Here is a 24,281-nt window from a genome sequence, read left to right as displayed (position 1 = left end):
CGCTGTGGAATCAAGCCTTGATTCTGCCGGCGACTCATTGGGAGATTCCGGGCAAGCACATCCACCCCTGGCCTTTCGGGGCCTCTGTTTTCGTAAAAACAAGATGCTCTTCGACAGGGAGGGAGATCTAGAGTCAGTGCAAAGAAAGGAGGGGAGCCTGGACACATGGTGAGTTCTCATCCCTGACGTGTTCTTGAAGAGGCAGGACCACCCCTGGTTCCAGGGATACAGGGTGGGCCATGCCCCCAAGGGGGGGAGTCATTTTTAGTGCTCCATCCTGCAGCGCTGCCCAGAGCACTGCTGGACGACCCATCTTTGTGGTCCTCCAAAGTGGGCCAAAAAGGCCAAAGTGGTCATAAGACATGGCCCTGAGGATCTTGCCAATGCCATCAATGCCACTGAAATGACCCATTGGCTATTCAGGAATAAGACGACATCACGTTCATCCAAATTTTCCTCCTTTTTTTTTTTGCCAGCAAAGGGTATAGTTATACTCTTCTAGTCTTTTCTAGAGGTAGGTGATGACCATTTCCATGCAGGGCCTGTCCCCTTGCTGACAGGAGGGCATCCTAAGCCTTTGCATCTCCATCCCTACGTACCTTGAAATGCGATTCCGACTCCTCCTCCTGAGTTGAACTGGAGGGAGAGGGGGTCGCCGACTTGCTCCCTGGGGGTGATGGGGAGCTGTGGGCGATGCCACTCCGGACGCCCATCTGAGAAATGAGCTGGGACTGGCTGAGGGCGCTCATGTGGCTGGCCAGCATCGCCGGGCGGCCCAGCAGGGGCCCTGGTCGGCCCGAGTCGTAGGCAGCAACCTCTGAGTGGACCATCTCCTGGATCTGAGAGAAGAGGAGATTGCATGTTGAGTTAGAAAGGACCAGCACATCTGCATGTGTATGTACCAGACTCAGAGGAGGGGGTCCCCTCTGTGCTGTGGCTTCCCCATGGGTCGCCCACAGGTGAGTGTCCATTCTATTGTGACCCCTGCACAATTAGATGCACCTCTGGGGGGTGCCATTCTGTTGATATTCACCCTGGACAGAGAGTCAGCATCTCAGCCCTTGCTAGAGAGCCCAGTCCAGCTGTGAAGAGATCACTTTATGATACTGGGTTTTCCTTCCTGGAACACGGTGTATCTTTGCATTTATTCACTATGCAGCGTGATAGCAAAGAGCATAGATGTTGGAAGCCGAGGGCATTTTGAATCCTGGTTCTGCTACTTATACACTGGGTGACTTTGGCCAAGTTACTTAACCTCTTTGTGCCTCAGTTTCTTCATCTGAAAGATTTGGATAATGATTAAACTTACCTTCTAGGGTTGTTAAGCATTAAATCTGCCTGGCACATAGTAAGGCCTATCTTGTACGAGGGTTTGTTAAATACATAGAATAAATAAATCCCTTAATAAAGTTTGCACATTTTTCCCCCACAGGTCAGTCGTTTTCTTATTATCTATTCCCCATGATATTTTCTAACTGGTTATTTTTAGAATATAAAGAAAGCTACTAATTTTTATATACAGGCATTTCTCACACTAAACACATTTAGAATAGTGTACACTTTTTGCCTAAAAATTACATACACACACACACTGTTCAGTGAGGCATGCCAATTTGCATAGTCTTACAATTATTTTTATTTCCTCTGAATTTGTGGTTAAATTCTAATTTACTTATTCACTCATTCATTCATCCATCCATCCATTTATTGATTGATTGATTGATTGCGGTACGCGGGCCTCTCACTGTTGTGGCCTCTCCCGCTGTGGAGCACAGGCTCCGGACGCGCAGGCTCAGCGGCCACGGCTCACGGGCCCAGCCGCTCCGCGGCACGTGGGATCTTCCCGGACCGGGGCACGAACCCGTGTTCCCGAAAGAGGATGGAAGCTATGGGGAACTGAAGATAGTTGGGAAATTCATTTTTACTGATACGGATGCATCACTGATTTATATTTGTGGTTTCTTGAATCATGGAACACCTCCTTGCAAAACATAAAGTTTTCATTAAGCCCAGTTTAGGAAATTCTGCCTTATATAGAGTATGAGGGAAATGCTCTAAGAACAAAATTCCCCTTTTCAGAAAGTTTAAATATATTTAATTAAGGGGGGGCGGTGGAGTGAGTATTCCTTATGAAAACAAATAGGTAAATATTAGTTTTTAATCTCTGAAGTTAAATTCCTGGATATTTGCTTTTAGTTTCTCTTCCAGGCTTCCCTTGTCAATTTGTCACTTTCATAATTAAATATGGGTAAAACTTAGACATCTATTAACAAAATATGTATTCAGCATTTATAATATTCAAACAAATACGCTAAGAGCCCTGCCAAGTGTGTAGAGATGAACACGGCACGTTCTAGATGCTCAAAGAGAATCTGAAAATGCTGTAGAAATGAAATATTCTCAAAAGCAACTCTGATACTACATAGAATGTGGCTACAAGACAGGAATCCAAGAAGATCAAAGGGGGAGGTTCATTTCTGGATGACATAAGCTGGGAAAGTTTCATAAATGACATGCAATTTAAACTGATGTTAAAAGTTGTTTTCAAACTATTTTATCCTGAACCTTCAGTGAGAAATACATTTCATATCATAATGTAGCACACATAGTCATATATCTATCTGAAATTAAAATTTCACAGGGATATTTTCTCTTATTGTGGGTCAGTATACTCTGTTATGTCCTGTTCGCCTCTATTCTACTGTTCTCCACTTATTTTCGTTTAGCCAAAAATCATGATTGGAACCCATGAAGTTTATTTCACAACCCCACTGTTGTCAACAATTTGATAAACACTGCCTTAATAGATAGAAGGGGTGGGGATACTTTGCATGATTCATATCAATTGATATTTTCAGAAATCCTATGCTGGGTACCATTATCATCCCTAATGAGGAAACTGGGATTTAGAGAGATTAAGTAACATGTTGGAGATCATGCAGCTCCACACACACTGTTCAGTGAGGCATGCCAATTTGCATAGTCTTACAATTATTTTTATTTCCTCTGAATTTGTGGTTAAATTCTAATTTACTTATTCACTCATTCATTCATCCATCCATCCATTTATTGATTGATTGATTGATTGCGGTACGCGGGCCTCTCACTGTTGTGGCCTCTCCCGCTGTGGAGCACAGGCTCCGGACGCGCAGGCTCAGCGGCCACGGCTCACGGGCCCAGCCGCTCCGCGGCACGTGGGATCTTCCCGGACCGGGGCACGAACCCGTGTTCCCTGCATCGGCAGGCGGACTCTCAACCACTGCGCCACCACGGAAGCCCTAAATTCTAATTTTTAATATCCAGTATCTGTGTTTTCCTTTACTTGTTCTTCGTTAGGGAGCCTCATCGGTTTTCTATTTTATTTTGTGGGATTTTTTTTTTCCTCCTCAAAAGAATCAAATTTCAAATTTGTTTATCAGGTCCACTCCTCCGTTTTCTAATCCTTTAATATCTAATTTTACCTTTATTAATCTCTTCCTCTGATTTTTACATATTTATTAGTGTTGCTTCCCCCTCAATTTTGGGTCGCATTTTCAATTCAGTATTTTCATTCTCAATGTTTAGAAGTAGGTTTCATGCTATAAATTTTCCTCTGAACGTGACCTTAACGTTTCTCAGACTTCATCATGTGAGATTTTCATTATTGTTCTTTTTGATGTATTTATTTTTAAATTTCAGTTTTAATTTCCTCTCATCCAATCGATGTTTAAGAAGAGTTCTGAAATTTCTTTTTTTTTAAATTTAATATAATTTTTTAAAATTTTTGGCTGCGTTGTTTCTTCGTTGCTGCGCTCAGGCTTTATCTAGTTGCAGCGAGCGGGGTCTACTCTTCATTGCGGTGCGCGGGCTTCTCATTGCGGCGGCTTCTCTTGTTGCGGAGCACGGGCTCTAGGCGCGCAGCCTTCAGCAGTTGCAGCACCCGGGCTCAGTAATTGTGGCTCGTGAGCTTAGTTGCTCTGTGGCATGTAGGATCTTCCCAGACCAGGGCTTGAACCTATGTCCCCCTGCACTGGCAGGCGGATTCTTAACCACTGTTAACCACTTCCCTGTGCCACCAGGGAAGTCCGAGTTCTGAAATTTCTGTGCCACCAGGGAAGTCCGAGTTCTGAAATTTCTGTGCCACCAGGGAAGTCCGAGTTCTGAAATTTCTAAGAGGTCAAAAATTTTTGTTGTTTCTTTTCCTTTTGCTCCTAATTTCTAGTAACAAACGTGATCTAAGAATATGATCTGTACTATTTGCACTTTTGAAAATTCATTCAGGTTTCCTTTAAGACCCACATATGTTTAAATTTTCTATATATTTCACAGTATTTAAGGGCAAAGGGGAGCTGTGTTTGCAGAGTAATATAATAGTGTGACATTTCTCTGTCCTATCAGTGGTGATTATATTATTTCGATTCCTTTGGTTTGTCAAAGTTGCCTACAATTTTCTGCTTCCATCAAAATCTCCCTTTAATGCTTAAAGTTTTTTTGTTTTGGGAATTTGATGTTGGTTTTTATTGCAAAAAGAAAACTGGCAATTATATCTTCATAATGGATTAAACTTTAGTATTATTATAAAGTGTCTAATTTTTGCCTCGAATTCGGTGGAGTCTGATATGAACATTGCTATCCTTGCCTGCATATATATTTGTTTGAATTTGTTTGGCGTTTCTTCATTTCTGAGGAACTTTCTTTTTTACGTGTCAGTTTCCATTTTTTCAGGTTATCTTCGTCAAATGTTGTTTTTTTGTGTGTGATGGTCAGCTTTAGAAAAAGAACTGAGTTGTTTCTCTTTTTCATTATGTCCTGGAAGAGTATAAATAACAAAGAAATGATTATTTTCCTTAGAGAACTGAAAGAGTTTAGACATAAAAACATCTGAGGCCCAGGGCTTTTTGAAAGATTGATTTTAACAATATTTGCTATGGCTAATAGGTCCATTTTAGTTTCCACATTTTCTTGAGTTAGTTTGGTTATATATATATAGATACATATATATACACACACACACACACACACACACACACACACATATATCTAGAAAATTGTATATTTCATCCATATTTTAATACCAGTAGTATAAATTTAGGATAACATTACCATATTTTTAACTCTACTCTATAGTTTAAAATCCCCATTCTCAATTGTAATACTGTGAATGCATGTTGCTTTTTAAAATTTTCCTTCTCAAAATGTATATATTTTTAACTGTCCAAAGAACCAGTTCTTATATTTAAACAAATCTATTTGACAACTTTTCTGATCATTATTAAATTTTGCTTTTCTCTCCATTAATATTAACTTCGGGTATCATGTTGCTTTTTATCTAGCTTTTCAAATTAAACAATTTACTTATTTTCACATTTTCTTTTTTAATAATAGAAGTAGCTAGGGCAGGGGTTCAAACAGGGACACTTTTGCCATGTAGGAGATGTTTCTGGTTTTTAACTGGGTGAGGGGGGTGCTGCTACTGGTGTCTAGTGGGTCGAGGGGCCAGGGATTCTGCTCAACACCCTATAAAGCACAGAATGCTCCCCAACAAGAGTTATGTACCCAAAATGTCAACAGTGCTGTGGGCGAGAAGTCCAGCTCTGTAACCATGATTTTTTTTCCCCCTGAGGAGGACTGTAGCTGAATCATAGAAATATTTTAAAAATATTCTACAACTGAAGATTTGATTTTCCTTTTTACCCTAAAATTATTTGGAAAAGCGTCTTTATTAATGTAGCCTTTTGTGACTGTGGCCAGGGAACATAACACCTAGGATTTTATCTTTGTGGTACTGAAGTTTTCAGTATGGCTTAAGATATGATCAATTTTTGTAAAACTTTCATGTGCCTCTGAGATAATGTTTACTCGGTAACATACACAATTCTCTATGTGTCTATTCAATAAACTGTTTTGACCACTTTAGCTGTGAAATCTCGAGAAAAATGAGTTTAAGCCTCCTACTACTATTGTGTTCCTATCAGCTTCGCTATAGAATTTAAACCGGTTTTCTTTATACTGATGTGGTTATTCATTCCCATATATGTCCCAGAATGCTATAGTTTCACACGGCTTCTCCTTGTTAATTTTTTTTAAAGTATGTTTGCCTCAATTAATGTTTCTATCTTAAATCCTACGTTATCTGTGGCAATTATCACTTTCTTGATTTTTCCACTGTTTTATTTACTATATACTTCAATAACATTTTTTTTAAAAACCATAATGAGGTATCACCTCACATCTGTTAGAATGGATATTATCAAAAACACAAGAGGTTACAAATGTTATTAGCAAGGGTGTGAGAAAAGGGAACCTTTGTATACTGCTAGTGGGAATATAAATTGGTGTAGCCACTATGGAAAACAGTATGGAGGTTCCTCAAAAACTTAAAACTAGACTACCATATGATCCAGCAATCTCATCCCTGGGTATATATCCAGAAGAAACGAAATCACGACTTCGAAGAGATATCTGCACCCCATGTTTACTGCAGTAACATTCATAATAGCCAAGACATGGAAACAACGTAAGTGTCCGTGAACAGATGAAGGGATAAAGAAAATATGGTACATTTTACAATGCTATTCAGCCATAGAAAAGAAGGGAACACTGCCTTTTGTGGCAGTGTGGACGGACCTTGAGAGCATTAGGCTAAGTGAGGTGAGTGAGACAGAGAAAGACAAATACTTTATATTCTCACTCATATGTGGGTTCTAAGTAAGCTGAACTCAAATAGAGAGTACAGTGGTGGTCGCCAGGGCCAGGGGGTTGGGGGAAATGGGTGAAGGTGGTCAAGGGGTACAAACTTCCAGCTGTATGATGAATAAATTCTAGGGATCTAATATACAGCATGGTGACTATCATTACCAATACTATATTATATAATTAAAAGTTGTTAAAAGAGTAGATCTTAAAAGTTATCACCACATACACACTTATTATGGTAATTATTTCACAGTATATACATGCACCAAACATCACGTTGTATACCTTAAACCTAAATATGTTAAATCTCAATAATACCTCAATAAAGCTGGAAAAATTTCTGAACACTTTGAACAAAAGGTAGATTTTTAAATCTATTCTCTAAACATCCTTTTCTATTCCAACATGTACACACTCCTTTTTCCATGAATCTTAAGGAAGGATCTGACATTATTTCTTCAAGGGCAAATTGGCCTTGGGGCTCTGTGTTTAGGGCTTGTTTTTTGTTTCTTTTTTTTTTTTTCCTTCCCAGCTGCCTGTTTTAGAATTCTTCAATCAGGTATACCTGAACTCAGTAATTTAATATATGGCCAACACTTGATAATGGCAGATTTTGAATTTTTGCAAATCTGCTAAGTCTGAAATGCTCCCCAAGTTGTTCTAATTTGCACTGCCCTGTTTACCAGAGAAGTCAAACGTTTTTTCACTCGTTTCCTGGCCATTTGGGTTTCTGTTTATACTGCTGGTGGGAGTGTAAACTAGTAAGATACACATTTTAAGAAGAAATCTGATAATCCATATCCTATAACCTAGCAATTCTATACCAAGATATTTACTGTAAAGAACTTTCCCACATGCACAAGAAGACATATATACTGCAGGAAAATTTAAAGACTCTGAAATGGGCAAATGAATGTTCTTTCAATGGGTGTTGGCTAGTCGACCTCAGGGTTATCTGTTTCTATAGAAATGTGTGCCTCTGTCTTTGTAAGCTGTACAAAAATGATATTAGTGCAACTTATTGTTTTATCATTAAGTTTTTTTAAATTGTGGTAAAATACACATAAGATAGGATTTACCATCTTAACCATTTTAAAGTATTTCACGTTGTTGTGCTACCATCACTACCATCCACCTCCAGAGCTCTTTTCATCTTGTAGAACTGAGACTTTGTATCTATTAAACCATAGCTTCCTGTTGCTTCCTCCCTGCAGCCCCTGGCAACCACCATTTTGCTACTATGAAATTTGACTATTCTATGAATCTGACTGCTTTAGGTACCTCCTGAAGTGGAATCATACGGTATTTTTTCTTTTGTGTCTGGCTTATTTCACTTAGCATAATGTCCTTAATGTTCATCCACGTTGTAGCATGTATCAGAATTTCCTTCCTTTTAAAGGCTGAATAAAATTTCATTGTATGCATATATTGCATTTTGTTTATCCATTCATCTGCTAATGGACACTTGGGTTGCTTCCATATTTTGGCTATTGTGAATAATGCTGCTATGAACACAGATGTACAAATATCTCTTCAAGACCCTGCTATCAACTCTTTTGGATATATACCCAGAAATAGAATTGCTGGATCATACAGTAATTCTATTTTTAATTTTTGAGGAGCTGCCATATTGTTATCCATAGGGTCTACGCCATTTTATATTCACACCAACAGTGCACAATTTCTCCACATCCTTGCCAACTCTTGTTTTCTCTCTCTCTCTCTCTCTCTCTCTCTCTCTCTTTTTTTTTTTTTTGGATAGTAACCATCCTAATGGTTGTGAGGTGGAATGCAAATGATTCTTATCCATAAAAACGCAAAAAATGTTGTCTGATAGAGGTACCAGTTGATCGCATCCTGTAAAAAAGAAGAACCCGAACATTGTATTCTTGCTCTACAGATATCAACCAGTTTTGCATTTATAAGAAAATTTTATTTCAGCATTCTTCTTTTTTTTTTTTCTTTTTTTTTTTTTTGCGTTACGCGGGCCTCTCACTTTGTGGCCTCTCCCATTGCGGAGCACAGGCTCCGGACGCGCAGGCTCAGCGGCCATGGCTCACGGGCCCAGCCGCTCCACGGCATGTGGGATCTTCCCGGACCGGGGCACGAACCCATGTCCCCTGCATCGGCAGGCAGACTCTCAACCACTGCGCCAGCAGGGAAGCCCTATTTCAGCATTCTTGATTGCCTATATATGTACCTATTCATCAGATTGTTATTTGAGCTGACTATAATATCTTACTGGCTTCCTCATTAGTGAATGAATTAAATAAATTGACATGTTTTCATTTTATATTTATATGAAAGTCATATTACCTTTCAAAATGTATATACTACAACAATGATCATTACAGCACTTTTTTTTAACTCCAGAAAAACTGGGGATAATCTAAATGTTTGCCAGTTGGGAAATGGTGGTAATCTGTGATCTATTCACAGAATGGAATTCTGTACAGAGTTGAAGTGAATGGCCTGGAGCCACACCTACCAATGAGGATGAACTCAAAACAATAATGAGTAAAGAGTTTCAGAAGGATACATACAGTAGAATACCTTTATGTACATGTCCAAAACATAAAACATTACTATAAAGTGTTTAAGGCCATATAAAAATGCAGTAAAATCATAAAAACAACTATTACAGCCCCTTCCTCTGTCGTGCAGGCGTGCCCTGGGGCTCCCCAAGTCTCTGGCTGAGGTCACATCCTTGCTCAACTCCTTCCTCTGTGGACTCTGATTCCTTCTCCTTCGATAAACAGCATTCACAAGAATCCTCGTCTCAGGCTCTGCTTCCAGGAGCCTCACCTAAGTCTCTCTCCAACAGGTCAGTGGGTCTCCCCTCTCCGTGGGCTGCACCCCATAAGCATCAAATCATGTTCACTTCTCTCCCGTCTTTACGGGAAAAGCTCCCTTAGTTCCAAGTCTCCTAAAAACTGCTGTCCCAACGTTCTCCCCTGCACAGCCAATCTTCTGCAGAGAACTATCTATTCTCACTGTCACTAGGACCTCCCCTCCCATCGGCAACTCATTTGGCATGTACCCTCCTTACTACGTATACCACTTAATCATCTTCATCATCCTCACCACCATCTTCATCAGTAGGAAGAGCAGGGGAAAGTTTTGTTAAGCATTTAATATGTGCCAGAAGCACTGCTAAGCTTTTCCATATATGGCCCATTTAATCACCACAGCTACCATACCAGGCGGGTAATATAGTCATCCTCAGCTGAGGAAGCCAAGGCTCAGAGAGGTTCAGAGACTTGTCCATGATCGCACAGCTACTGCCGGTGGAGCTGGATTTCTACAGACCGTCATACTTCCTCACTAAGCTATGATGCGTTCCCCAAGACACCCCTTAGTCCTTGACTCCAAGAATTGCTGCCTTGCCCGACAGCCCTCTTCCCTCCAGGGCCTGACTCCTGGCTGTCCAGCTACCTCACTAGTCACTCCTTCTTGGTCTTCTCCAGCCCACTCCTTCAACACTGGCATTCCTCCAGCTCTCTCCGACTTTCCCTCCTTTCTTCCATGCCCCCTGGGTGAGTCGTGGCTTCTGCATGGATGCCTCCAAATAGGGGGCATCCCCCAGAGATGATTCCAAATTCCCACATCCCACCTAAGAAAGTGTTTTGTTTAAAGCCAGTTTCAGGCTTTGAAAGAAAAAAGGTGAGCTCACAGGAGCAGTACACAGAAGTGGTCAGACGTCAATCCCTCCACACATTCCAGAATTCTCTACCAGTTCACAGGGCCCCTTCCCCAATCAAAGTCCACCCTGCTCTGCCGAACACATTTGGCAACCATTGCCTTTTCTCCTAATGAGCTATAGCAGGTGCTGGGAGGGGTCAGCCCGCTTGCCCTTGGCCTACTTTGGAGGTGCCCCTGACACCACCAGTCCAAGGGTTATTACCCCTGTTGCTGGTTTCCTGAGTCTCCCTGCCCGACAGCATTCTCTGTCCAAGGAGGCTGGAAGTGCTGAGCCCTAGAAGTGACCCTCAATCTCTGAGGGGCTGCGGTTTGTGGATAAAACCCCGGCTTCCCCTCCCCTCAAGAGGACAATTCTGAGTCTCATTCCATACGCCTCTTGGAGGGTCCACAACAGGATTCCAGTTGGTCCAGGTGGTCACAGCTCATCACCCTGCCCTTTACTGGCTTTCTTCCCTTCTTCCTTCCCAGAACATCCTGGGATCACCCCTAAACAAACTACTTGCACCGAAACCTTTGTGTCAGAGTCTGCTTTAAGGGGGATCCCAAATTAAGACACCAGCCCTCCTCTCGGCCCCCAGCATGGCTTCCTCAAGCCCAGGTGCTCTGCTGGCCACCAGAGTGACCCTTCAGGAACATAATATGTCTCCTCCCTCCTCAGAAGCTTTTAATAGCTCCCCCATGACCCACCAGCCCAGTCCTGGCCTTGTAGGAGCCCACAAAGATCTGCACCATCTCTTTCCTGCCGACCTCTCCAGATCCTTCCCAGAGCTTCCTAGGACATGTGGGCTTCGAGCTGGAATGGATAGTTTCCCCTGTGGCTCACTGGTCCTTTCATCATCTTCAAGCTTACCTGAAATGCCACCTCCTCAAAGAAGCCTTCCCTGACCTCTCCTCCCTCTTTTGGCCATGCCCTTTACCTGGGCCTTCCCCTGGACTCACCCTGGTGGGTACGGAGCATCTGCTTATGTGCAGAGATATATAATGTGCTTCCCCAGCCCCAGGCAGGCGGCCCAGCCCGCAGCTGGCACTTATGAGATGTCTGGTAACCAAATGAACCAAGCCTCCTACTTCTCTCATGGAAACATATGGTCACCTCCAGAAGCCTCTCCAGGAAGGATGAAACAGAGGAAATAGTAAGGGTGTCGCTGTGAACATAATTAGGTTCGCCCGCCTTAATAGATTCTCAGGGCTGCACACAAAGGTGTTTTTCTGCAGAGCTTCATTTGCATTCCCTATGGAGAGCACCCCAGGTGCTGAGAGCAGCCCCACGCTGCAAGGAGAGAACAAGAAATCACACCCGTCTCCTTCCCACGTTCTGCTGATTCACAGAACGCACACCTACCCGGCTTCCTCTGAGGCAGGGACAAGGTGTCATTCAACACAGCCTCACGCTCTGCCCAGGGAATTGGAACTTTTTTTTCTGGAGGCAACAGCGGCTCCACTCAATTCTCTCATTGAAGCCTCTGCCTCAGTTCCAGAGGGTCCAGAAACTTCTCCTTAATTTCCAAGCACAATCAAACCACAAAGGAAAATTAACAAGCCACTGACCAGCATTTTACAATCCCTCCCATAGCCTCGGAGCAGCTCTTTCTAACAGATACTAATATTCCTGTTTTAGAGAGGAATGGTAACCATAATCATAGTGATACCATATACTTACTATCATGTTTAGTGAGTACGCACTATGTCCCCGGAGCTTCATGAACAAACCTTTGACATAAACACTCTTATCATCCCCATTTTATAATAAAGACACTGAAACTCAGAGAGGGTAAGTGACTTCCCCAAGGTCACACAGCTAGGTAGTGGGAAAGTCAGAATTCTGGCTGTCTTCCAAGACTGAGATCTTTTTACTGCACCCACAGACCTTAACGGCTCTAATATAGGTGGAGGGTAATGAACCTGCTCTCACAGGACAGCTGTAAGGATCAAATGAAAAAATGTTGTAGGGAACCTGGCACACAGTAGGTGTTCAACAGGAGAGGTTTCCTTTCCTTCATGCCCTCACAGACTTGCTCAGGGTATAACCTTGAACTGGATCTCAGTTGGGCTAAGAGGTCAGAAACAATGGAAGTTTCTGGATTATGAAAGAAATATGAGAGAAGTCAAGAGGGAGGCTCTGATGACAATAAAAATAATAGCACAAGGCCTGGCAAAGGGGTGGTGCTTCAAAGATATTTGTTATATTTTTTAGATCAGGAGTTGGGAAACTTCTGTAAAAGGCCAGATATTAAATATTGTAGGCTTTGCAGACCAGATGGTCTCTGTTTTAAGTACTCAATTCTGCCATTATAGCACAAAAAGCAGCAGTAGACAATATGTAAGTGAATGGGGGTGGCCATTTTCCAATAAAACTTTATTTATAAAAACAAGCAGAGGGCCAGGTTTGGCTGATCGATAGCCATGGATTGCCAACCCCTTGAATGTTGTTAAGTAAATAGAAACGGTGCTAGAAAAACTACCCTGTATTTGTCAGTTAACATCTGCCAGGCACTGACCTTCTGACAACATGTAATTCTCACCCAGTTGTGCGTGGCAGGAAGGTGTGTTTATCAGTAGCATGTTACCGATGAGGAAGCTGAGGCTCAGAAAAGTGCCCAGGGTCAGAAGTTGTAAGTGGTGGAGCTGGGATTCAAACCAAGGGCTGACTGGTTCCCAGGCCTGGGTCCTCAGGCACTACCCCACCCTCCTGCCCTGCCCTGCCCTAGGAAACAGCTGCTCGGTGTGCTGTCCTTGGGCACAACCCTGCCCTGGCCACCAGCTGGGCTCTTGCTCTGTCTGAGTCACATCACAGCCTCTCTTTCAAATCAGAAAGACCTGGACTGGCGACAGAGCCCTGGTAGTTGGCCATTGTCCTCTGACTCTGAGCTTCCATGGCTTGTCTTGAGCCTCTTTCTCATGTCCTCAACTGGGCTTCTGCCTCCAGCTGCCCTCATGAGAACTACCTCTGTGGTCCTTTTACTTCTTGAGTCCTCCTCCTGTTATTCATTCAACAAACATTCCCTGAGGGCTTCTATGTCTGAGATCCTGGGAAGAAGCAGGACGGAAAAGCAGACTAAAAACACCCCATCTGGGGTGCACCGCCTGATGGCGGAGGCAGAGATGCAGCCACCCAGTTTTTTGTTTTTATAAATTCATTTATTTATTTATTTTTGGCTGTGTTGGGTCTTCGTTGCTGCGCACGGGCCTTCTCTAGTTGCGGCGAGCGGGAGCTACTCTTCCTTGCAGTGTGCGGGCTTCTCACTGCGGTGGCTTCTCTTGTTGCGGAGCACGGGCTCTAGGGGCTCAGGCTTCAGTAGTTGTGGACGCAGGCTCAGTAGTTGTGGCTCACGGGCTCTAGAGCGCAGGCTCAGTAGTTGTGGCGCATGGGCTTAGTTGCTCCACGGCACGTGGGATCTTCCCGGACCAGGGCTCGAACCCATGTTCCCTGCATTGTCGGGCGGATTCTTAACCACTGCGCCACCAGTGAAGTCCCACCCAATCTGAACCAGTGCAACAGCACAGGCATGCAGTGGGATCTGGGGAGGGGGCTAGAGAAGAGCCCCCCCAACGGCTGGAGAGTTAGAAAGCCTTTCCACAGAAAAGACTCTGAGCTGGCTCTTGGAGGGGAAGTGGAGGGCGTTCCCAGAAGCAGGAACAGCATATGCAAGGGCACAGAGGCATGGAGCAGTGTGATGGTTCATTTCCCGTGTACACTTGACTGGGCTACAGAGTGCCCAGACATTTGGCCAAACATTACCCTGGATGTGTCTGTCAGGGTGTTCCTGGATGAGGTTAATATATGAGCTGGTAGACTGACTAAAGCAGCTTGCCTTCCCCAATGTGGATGGGTATCATCTAATCAACTGAAGACGCGAATAGAGCAAAAAGGCTGAGTAAGAGAGAACCTCGCCTCCTGACTGCTAGGACGTCGGTCTCCTCCTGGCCTGGAGCTACACCACCAGCTCTCCCGGGTCTCAAGTTTGCTGACTACAGATCTCGGCAAGAGCAGGAGATGAGGATAAAGGGGTAGCAGAGGCTAGGACATGGAGGGCCGAGGTGGAGGACCATGCCTGCAGGTGCTAAGGCTTGAGGCAGAGGCGCGTCAGAAGCCAGGTCTGTGTGCCGCCAGCCGCCAGGGAGTCCTGTGATTTGCAGCAGAAGTGCTTTCCTGGGGGAAAGTTGTCCCAGGACTCAGAAGCAGCAGACACCCTGCATAGCAGTTTCCCATTGCTGCTGTAACAAATTACCGCAGACCTGATGGCTTAAAAGAACATGAACTCATTACCTTGCCGTTCTGGAGGCCAGAATCCGGCTCACTCTTCTAACGTCAAGGTGTGGGCAGGGCTGGTTCCCTCTGGAGGCTCCAGGGGAGAATCTGTCTCCCTGCTTTTTTTTAGGATGGATGTGGTCCTTAATCCTTGGCTCGTGGCCCCGCATCACACGGCCTTTTCTCTCTCTACTTCCATTTTCCCAACACTCCAGGTGTTGGACCCTACTGCCCGGCTCTTATAAGGACTCATGCTTACATCATGGGGTCCATCCAAATAATCCAGAAGAATCTCCCCATTTCAAGATTTTAACTTAATCACATCTGCAAAATCCCTTTTGCTGTATAAGGTAACATACTCAAAGGCTCCGAAGATTAGGACATGGCCATCTTGAGGGGCATTCTTTAGTCTAGCGCATCCCGGAATCAATGATATGGATGAGGCAGGAGATAGACGGGCCCAGGCTGAGCAGCTGAAGTTCGTCCCCTGTGGACAGATATTCCAAAATAGCAGGAGGGAGGAGAGGCTGGGCCCTTTTATCTCTGATAAAAGATAAAAGACCACATATTTCTCATTCTTGAAGTCAAGGAGACCTTCCCGACTATAAAGCTCCTTGGAGGTCAAAAGGGGAGTGACGTCAAGCTACCCATAGGCCTCTTCGCTGGAATCCATCTTGGCTAAGAGATGCACAAGCACACATGGGAGGTTCCTGAGATATACCAAATATGGACTCAGAACCAGGCAAAGCAAGATGACTGGCCAAAGGACACCTGGAATAAATGCCCCACAGAAGTGATTCAAACTACCACAAGGGCACGACTCTCTCTCTGAGCCCGCCCATATGTCTATCCACACATACTCTTTTTCCTCCTAATAAACACTTTACTTGTTTCACTACTTTCCGTGTCTTTGTGGGAATTTATTTCTGCAAATCCAAAGGGCCAGGGCCTTGTCACTAGACACCGGTGTGGCTAGGATTCAGCGCTCTCACTGCCACGGCCTGACCTCAATCTCTGGCCGGCAACCAAAACCCTACTTCAAAAGCCAGTGCAGGCCGAGGCCAGGGGTAGTCACAACCAAAGCTCCCCCATGTCAACCCTCCCAGGGATACACCACGCTCTGAAGTTTCCTCAGGCTTTAAGAGTCAAATGTCGGAAAACTATTTTCTTTTAGGAAAAAAACTCCAGCACAAAAGAGATAGAAAGCCATTAGGAAGCCTTCTCCAGTGCCTGCCTCTCGCCCCGAAAGCCTCATCAGTATTTCTAATAAACTTTCATGCTTGGTGGGAGATCCCTTGCACACTGACACATTTCTCCTGAAATCTGAGATGTCTTGTTCACAGTAATAGCTATAGTGCCCAGGTGCCCAGCTGCTACTGTAAAATCAGTAAGCATTTAATTGAAACAAATGATTATAATAATAGTACATTATCCCTGCAGGCTGAGCACCATCACAGTTTTAATTATTGAGTTAAGCGTCAGACTACTTTATCCTTGAGAGCAACAGCCCCATTACAGGTTACACTGATCATCCTGTATGAATATGAAGGCACCAGCAGGGAAGGATGTAAAATGGAAAGCAATCTGTCCTCTTTGGGGCTGGTTTTGTCTTTGAAGAAAGGTTTGCAAACACAGGTTGCTGAGACACTGGGTCTGGGGTTGCCCTGCTGGGGCTGTGGAATTTCTGCTGGGTTGGGATGGCGGCGTGGTGGCCCTCAGGTTTCTCATCCCTGGCATGCGAGCTCTCACTTCTCTGCTTAGAGCCTGCACTAGACCCCGACTTCACTCTAAGTAAAGGCCTGAGTCTTTACCAAATCATACGCCCCTCGAACATCCCACTGCCACTGCCACTACCACCCAGACCTCTCTGGTCTTCTCCCCATTTTCCTTTCTCCCCATTCACTCCACTCCAGCACCTCCAGCCACCCCTCGCACACCCAAGCTGATGGCCCTCCTCTAGCTCTGTGTGATGCCCCCTAGTGGACAACAGGCAATATTTGGAGACATTTTCAGTTACAACTGGGAGATGCCACCGGCATCTAGTGGGCAGTAGGCCAGGGATGCCGCTAAACATCCTACTAGGCACGGGACAGACCCCCACCATGGTGAACTACCCAGCCCCAAACGTCAATAGTGCCAAGGGCGGGACGCCCTGCAAGTTAGCTGTTGCCTTGGAACGGGATGCTCCTCCCCACCCGCGGGGACACCTACCCGACTTACTCCCCCATCTCCTGCTAGTCTTTGTTCAAATCTCCCCTTACCCATGAGGCCTTCCCTGACCCTCCCACCTAATACTGCAACCTGCCCATGCCCCCCACTGCTCCTGCCTTCCCAAGCCCCTTCAGGCCATTGTTCTTTTTCTTCCTTCCAAAGCGCTGATCACCTGTAAACACACTGTGTGACGTCTTTATTGTCTCTCATCTTGCTCTCCCTGCCAGGATGTAATTTCCACACGGGCAAAGATCTGTGTTTTGCTCGCCATCGTATTGCACCTGGAACAATGCGTGACACATAGAAGAACGTCTGTTGAATGAATTATCCGCCCAGACCCCTTCTTCCTTTTCCTCCCACACCTATTCTGCCTCCAGATCAGGCAAGGCCACCTCCTCGTGATCTCCCAAATCCACCCCTCTTGCCCAGGTTCAGAGCCTGCAATGATTAATTTCACGTGTCAGCTTGGCTGGGCTAAGGGATGTCCAGATAGCTGGTAAAATGTTGTTTCTGGGCATGTCTGTGAGGGTGTTCCTGGAAGTGATTAGCATTTGAAATCTGCCCACTGAGTAAAGAAGATGGCCCTCCCCAACGCAAGTGGGCATCAGCTGAGGACCCGAATAGAACAAGAAGGCAGAGAAAGGGCTAATTTTCTCCCTTCTTAAGCTGGGACTTCCATCTTCTCTCGCCCTCAGTCATCGGAGCTCCTGGTTCCCAGGCCTTTGGACTTGGACCGAATTATATCACCAGCTTCCCTGGTTCTTCAGCCAGTAGATGGCCAACTTGTGGGACTTCTATGTATCTATCGATATGCTATTGGTTGTGTTTCCCCGGAGAACCCTGACTAACACAGAGCCCATTTCTTTTTCCTGGACAGTGAAACGTCTCTTACTGGGCTGCTCAGAGGTCTCTCCAGCACGCGTTTTTGGGGTTACTCCCATGTGCCACGTGGCACGTTCTCGGTTGCTTGAGGGCAGAAACTGAGGCCTGTGATCTGTCACAGTCCCAGGGCCCACACGGGACTGCCTATGAGCCACAGGCCCTGGGAGACAAAGAAGGTAGGCGCAGCCCCTGTCATTCAGGAAGGGCCACCAAATCCAGCAGGATGGACAAGTGAGCCAGCCATGTGAAGACAGTGTGATGTGCTATTAATGCACTCACCCACTCAACAAATGCAATGTGTCCCCTGCGACCTGAGCTCCTGGGACACAAACTATCCCATCCCTATGAACGGGCGAATGATGCACCACATGGACGCCCCGTTCAGGCACAGGTGATTCTTCCAGTGCATTAATATTTTGTGCCACCAAAGAACAGCCTGTGAATGCAGAGGACACAAATTCAGATGAACTCAGCGAGCAGTGGAGGAATCGGTGCTATTCCCCTTGCCCGTTCACCCCACCTTATTACTCTCATCCTGTCTGGCCACATGTCTTGGCATGAAAGCGCTTTCCGCATGCTTCTCCCCAGTCTTGGTGCATTTTGCCGTTGTCTCTGTAACCCAGCGGTGTTACACCCCCTTCCATCAAGCTACCTTCCCAGTTCTTACTGAGAGTTTTTTCATTGTGCAGGAATATGCATTAGGATAGTTACAGTTCTCTGGCTACAGAGTTGCAGAGGTCTTGAGAGGTTTGCCCTAGCCCTATTTTTCCTATAAGCTCTGCTATTTTTAGGATTTTGCAGCCTTTTCAGGACTGTATCTCTCATATCACAGCAGAAACGTCTGTATTGATTAAGTATCTGCTATGTGCTCAGTCCTGTACTGGACACTGGAGATTCACAGTGACTAATATAGGTGGGGTCCCTGCCCCACGGAGCTGACAGTCTCATGGGGGAGACAGACATTGATCAATTCCACAACTAAATCAGTATGTAGTCACAACGGTGACGAGCGCTGAAAGGAAAGCCACAGGCCACGGGGAGGTTGTCAGAGGCAGACCGGGGGTCCGGAGAAGTCTCTCTCTGGCCGCGGTGAAGGAGGTTGGGGAGGCGCGAGGAGGGCAGGGAAGGATGTGCTTGAGATGCAGGCAGGGGCCAGGCTGGGGTAGGACTTGAATGCCGGGTGAAGACGTTCAGATTTCATCCTGAGGGTCGCTGGGAACCCAGAAAGGCAGATCAGCGACTTGAATTTTAGAAAGACCAGCCCGGCAGGTATGTGGCAGGTGGCAGCTTCCAGGTAAAAAGTGACACCACCACCATCCCAGATTTGGGTAGATGGAAAGTAAGAGATGGCTGCGAGAGTTGCCAAGGGAGAGAGGCAGGATTTGGGACTGGTCATGGCATGGCGTCAAGCGTGGCACTGGATGGCCAGTGAGGCTCACGGGCTGGTCAAGTGGGAGAAGAGGCAGGTCCAGCCAGGTGGGCAGAAGAGGTCAGCTGTGAACAGGCTGAGCTTGGGCCCAGCATCCTAGTGGGGTCTTCACATGGGGACGGTCGATTACATGGTCTGGTACTTAGAGAAGGGGACCGAGCAGTGGAATGTGGCCTGGGGTCCTAGAGGTATCCAGCCGCAATGGAGAACCAGGTAGACAGAGAGAGAAAGAGAGAGAGAGAGAGAGGGAGAAAGAGAGAGAGAGAGAGAGAGGTAGGGCCTGCAAAGGAGGCCGGGGTGGGGTGGGGCTCTGAGCAGTGAAGGACCCCAGGACATCACCATCACACTGAGGAAGCAGAGGAGGGGGAGAGTTTCAGGACAAAGGGGTGGCCAGTTGATCTAACAGAGCTAAATGCCAAGTACGACAGAGGCAGAACATGCCCAGTGGCTTTGGCAACGTGGAGAGCCCCCCGGCCCCCCACGTGGACTCGTTTTGTAGTCAGGGGGGTTGGCAGAGGCCAGAGTAAATGCGAGGGGAGGGAATACAGACAACCAGGGCTGATGACTCCTAGAAGCTCCGCTGGGACCACGAGGGGAGAGATGGGACAGCAGGCAGGTGTCGAAGGACGACTTTCTTTTAGATGCTGAAGGACAATTGTGGAGGATGGGCGTTCCTGTCACAGTAATGCCCCCATGGGGACGTTTACTGCAGAACTGATGGGCGACAACACGGCCCTGCCACTCACCGGCCACGTTCTCACCCTCCGTCTCAAGTGATCCTTTTAACAGCCCTGCGAGGCAGGTGCTCTGCTCTCCCACTTCACGGAGGAGCAAATGGGGTCTCAGAGGTGAATCAACTGCTCCGTGTCCGCAGCTCAGATGAAGCAGGGCTGGGATCCCAACCCAGGTCTGCCTGACCCCTAAGTCTGAGCTATTCTCAGTACTGAGGGCGGAGGGGTGCAGCACGGGCCCGCGGGCCCACGGTTAGAGTGCCCCGAGGGAACGGTTCTGTTATCGCTGCACAGGGGCGGCAGCACAGCATATCTGCCTTGTTTTGACTACTCCTGGAGCCTTCTGTGTCTCTGTGAAAGATTGGGAGGGGATGACAAACCACCAGGAAACTGCTGCGATTAAAACAAGACTGGAGACGAAGCTTGGGGTCCAGAGTCAGCACGATGGTCACCCCTGGGCGCCAGGGGCCTGCTAGGACTCGGGTGCACCGGGGTCAAGGCAGGGATAAAGCTGGGGGGCCCCCAGAGGACAGAACACAGGCGATGAGGGCTTGGTCCTGCAGGCAGTGGGAGCCTGGGTGGCTGTGAACAGCAGACGGCCCAACAGATTTCCTGCGCTCGGGTTAAGAGACCAGAGGCAGGATCACAAGGTACATGGGGCAGACGTCATGGACACGAGAGAGCTGAGGAAGGAGTCACCACCCTAGGTCACAGGAGGTGGATAACCTGTCGAGGCTGTGAAGCCTCCATCTTCCTGAATTTGATCTTCAGCTCCTCTTGGAAGGGGGCCTGGTGCTGCCTGGGGCTGAGCCACATTCTGGGAAGGTGCATCTGCTTAGCTGGCAGGCAGCCTCCGCTTCCCCATCTGAGTGGCAGGAAGGGTGTATTTTACTTCCTTATCTCCTTGTCTGTCTGTCTACCCCACTGGAATGTAAGCTCCATGAATCAGGGATTGTCATCTGCTCAGGGCTTGGGAGAGTGCCTGGTACACAGTAAGGGCTCAATAAAAGTTTACAGAATGAATAAAAAAGTACAGGAATGAATCCTGGTGAAGGGAAGCTGAGCAATTGCCTACGTCTTGTTTGAAGTCTTGCAGCTTTAAGCACCAGAGTCAAATTTAGGACCGGAAAAGGGGGTTATTTCTTTCCAGCAATGAGTTCCCTTTCTCATTCCCAGTCCAGCCTCCACCACTATAACCAGTCCAGTCCCACCCCCAGCCCAGACCACTGCCAGGGACTCCACCAGAGCACTGTCCTCAGCACCTCCCTCTGGGGATGGGGCAGCTCTGAAGCCCTGCAGGCCCAGCTCCCTTCTCAGGACTCCGCTCAAATGTCAGCACCTCCAGGGAGGCCTTCTCGGGCTCTCCCACCTCAACCAGGGTCCACAGGGGACTGTCTCTCATGCGCCTTGTTATTTTTTCCATTTGCCTTGCCATACTTGTAATCATACATTCACCAGCGTGTGGACACTGTTCTGGTAGTGTGCTCCGTCCGTGAAGTGGGGGACCGTGGCTGCTTTGCCCGGAGCCGCTTCCCTGGTACCCAGCCCCAGGGGCCCGGCACACAGCAGGCACTCGGTAAATGTTGAAGGAGGGATCCAGGTAGCCCTGGAAGCTCTGGGCTCCAGGGCGGCAGCCTCCCGAAGCTCCAGGCCAGCCCCATGGAGACTGAACCCTCAGTGGGACCCGCCTCCCATGTCTTCCCTCTCCAGAGCATGGAGGCGCGTCACAGCTAGGTCCCCGCTTCCTTCAAGCCTCTCCCACCCTGCTCCCCACTGGCAGTCCCCACACCACAGGTTCTCGCCTCTTTGCCGTTGTTTATTCTCTTCCTTCAGCCATTGATGGCTCTCCCATCCCCACACATCTAGAGATTGGCTGAAGCCAGCTGGTCCTGGTGTGCCCCTTGGGACCCACGTGACCTTGATTACCCATTCCCTGTCTCTGGGCTTCCTCAATTGAGGGGCTCTAGGGACTCCCCTGGCACTCCAGTGGTTAAGACTTCCACTTCCACTACAGGGGGCACGGGTTTGATCCCTGGTCAGGGAACTAAGATCCCACATGCCGCGCAGCACCGCCAAAAAAACAAAAACAGAAAACAAAAACCAACCAAAGAAAAAAACAAAACAAAACCCAAAAGCAAACAAAAATAAAAACGAGGGGCTCTAAAGCTGGCCGAAGTGGAATCAGATTTGCATTTCAGAAAGCTACACTAGCTGACCCGGTGGGGACGAACCAGCTCATGAGTGAACCGGGGGTGGTGGTGGGGGGGGGAAGCAGAGGCAGGGTGACAAGTTCAGAGGCTTTGCACCAGCGCAGGCCATGACAGGGGATGCTGAGCTGGGGTTCGGCAGTGGGCCTGAAACCGGGGGCAGTGGAAGTACAAGGGCTTCGGGAGGCGGGCTCAGCATGGCTCAGAGATTTCTGGCAGGTGGCGGGACCCCACAGAAGAGGGAAACACAAGGAAACAGAAGGGTTACTCACCTCCCTCCTTCTTAACGCTTAACATTCTACATTCAGAATTAGCACATGTGCTAATTAAAACCATCTTTCTGAAGAATTTATTATAGGATGCTCCAAGCTAATTATAAATTCTCTGTAGCTGATCCTAAGTGGTGTGTTAATGTGGTGTTGAAATCTCTTTGGCCATGCTCGTTTAAATTATTCATCAGGCCCTGCAACAGTTGTGAACTGTAATTTAAACAGTCAGCTCATGAATATTCAATTAACACAACAAACACTGGCGTGTTTTACTGCCTTGCCGCTCAATATTTTGTATCCTCACCCGTGTTTACATGCTTTTATGAACTCTCGAGAAAAGTGCTGCCTGTTGAAGTCCCTGGTTAAGTGGAGATTGAAATGCTGGGGAGGGGGCAGGAGGCAGCAGGCATTGTTTCTGACAACCTTTCTCAAAAGAGTTGTGGGTGATCAGGATGGAAGGGGCCTGATCACCTTCCAGATGGGAGGCCCAGAGAGGGCAAGGACTGGCCCTGACGTCACACAGTAGATCCAAGACACAGACAGGACTTAGAGTTCAGGGGTGGTTCCCACCGCCTAATCCAACACAAATTAATTGGCAAAGCGGGTCTGAGGACGTCTGACTCTGAGTCAATGTTGGGAACGTAGAGGAGGCCAGGTCTTCCCTGCTCCCTGGCCTTCTGAGGGCCATGGGCAGATGTTGCCAAATCAGGTACAGCCGTTCAGGGTAACAGGCTATTTTAGAATCCAGGCTGGCTCCACCCTTGAAAATCAGGGCTCCCAGCCCCCTCCATGGCCAGGTCAGAGGACTATGTGCCTCCTCTCTCCGCCGTGAGCTTTAGGGCCCCTGCAACCTGTAAATGGTTTTGAAGCTTCCACAAATGGCTTCCTCCTTTATCCTCACATCCTCCCATGAGGCAGGCACTATGGTGATTCCCATTTTTACAGATGAGAAGACTGAGGCTTAGAGGGCTTGCCCAGGGTAGACCTCTCCTCTCCTCTCTCTCCTGAGACCGCACCCTCAAAAAATCATTTTCACAACTCCTAAGGAACCCATCCCAAGAGAGTTTTATAATAGAGAAAAGTCAGAAATAGCCTAAATGTCTATCAGTAGATTACTGTTTACGTTCACAATGAGACATCCATAAAATCAAATGTTACGCAGCCACTAAAAATAAGGGCACGACCTATCATTATTGTCATGGAAATACATCCATTACCTCCTGTTGCAGAAAATCAGGAGGTCACAGAACAGCTCCAATAGAAGAGATTGGAAAGTACAGGAAAAGGCACCGCGTTATGGTCCCTTTTATGTAAATTATGTGTATAAATCACAAAGGTATGACTGAAAAGATACTTAGCAAATGGTTATGCTAATAATGGTTATCTGTGGATGGTGCAGTTTTAATGATCTTTTATTTCTTCTTTGTATTTGCTTCTGTTTAATATTTTTACTATGAACGTGTGCCATCTTTAGAAAAATCAATAAAGCTATGTTTTTGAAAGAAAGAAGTAAAAGATCTAAGAACACTTCATTTCAAAATTTATAGGGTACAGCCAAAGCCACACTCAGGAAAAAGGTACAGCCATAAACCCTTTATTATTAAACAGTAAACAATAAAAGCAAATGAACTGAAGAATCTAAAATGAAAAATCTAGGGCTTCCCTGGTGGTGCAGTGGTTGGGAGTCCGCCTGCCGACGCAGGGGACACGGGTTTGTGCCCCGGTCCGGGAGGATCCCGCGTGCCGCGGAGCGGCTGGGCCCGTGAGCCATGGCTGCGGAGCCTGCGGGTCCGGGGCCTGTGCTCCGCGACGGGAGGGGCTGCAGCAGTGAGAGGCCCGCATATCGCAAAAAAATAAATAAATAAATAAATAAATAAATAAATAAATAAATAAATAAATAAATAAATAAATAAATAAATAAATAAA

General features: G+C 46.7%; 1 protein-coding gene across 3 annotated transcripts in view; it reads right to left on the bottom strand.

Annotated features, from left to right (window-relative positions):
- TOX2 (TOX high mobility group box family member 2) overlaps positions 1 to 24,281 on the bottom strand; it is a 111,067-nt gene that overhangs the window by 6,366 nt on the left and 80,420 nt on the right. For all 3 annotated transcript variants that reach the window (XM_007464758.1, XM_007464757.1, XM_007464759.1), the window contains one exon: positions 600 to 839. In XM_007464758.1, the coding sequence (XP_007464820.1) occupies positions 600 to 839 (240 nt within the window). The remainder of the gene's footprint in view (positions 1 to 599; positions 840 to 24,281) is intronic.

Source organism: Lipotes vexillifer, unplaced genomic scaffold (genome assembly GCF_000442215.2).
Source record: "Lipotes vexillifer unplaced genomic scaffold, Lipotes_vexillifer_v1.1 scaffold53, whole genome shotgun sequence".
NCBI classification, from domain to species: Eukaryota; Metazoa; Chordata; class Mammalia; order Artiodactyla; family Lipotidae; genus Lipotes; species Lipotes vexillifer.
This window is presented reverse-complemented; position numbering and strand designations above follow the sequence as displayed.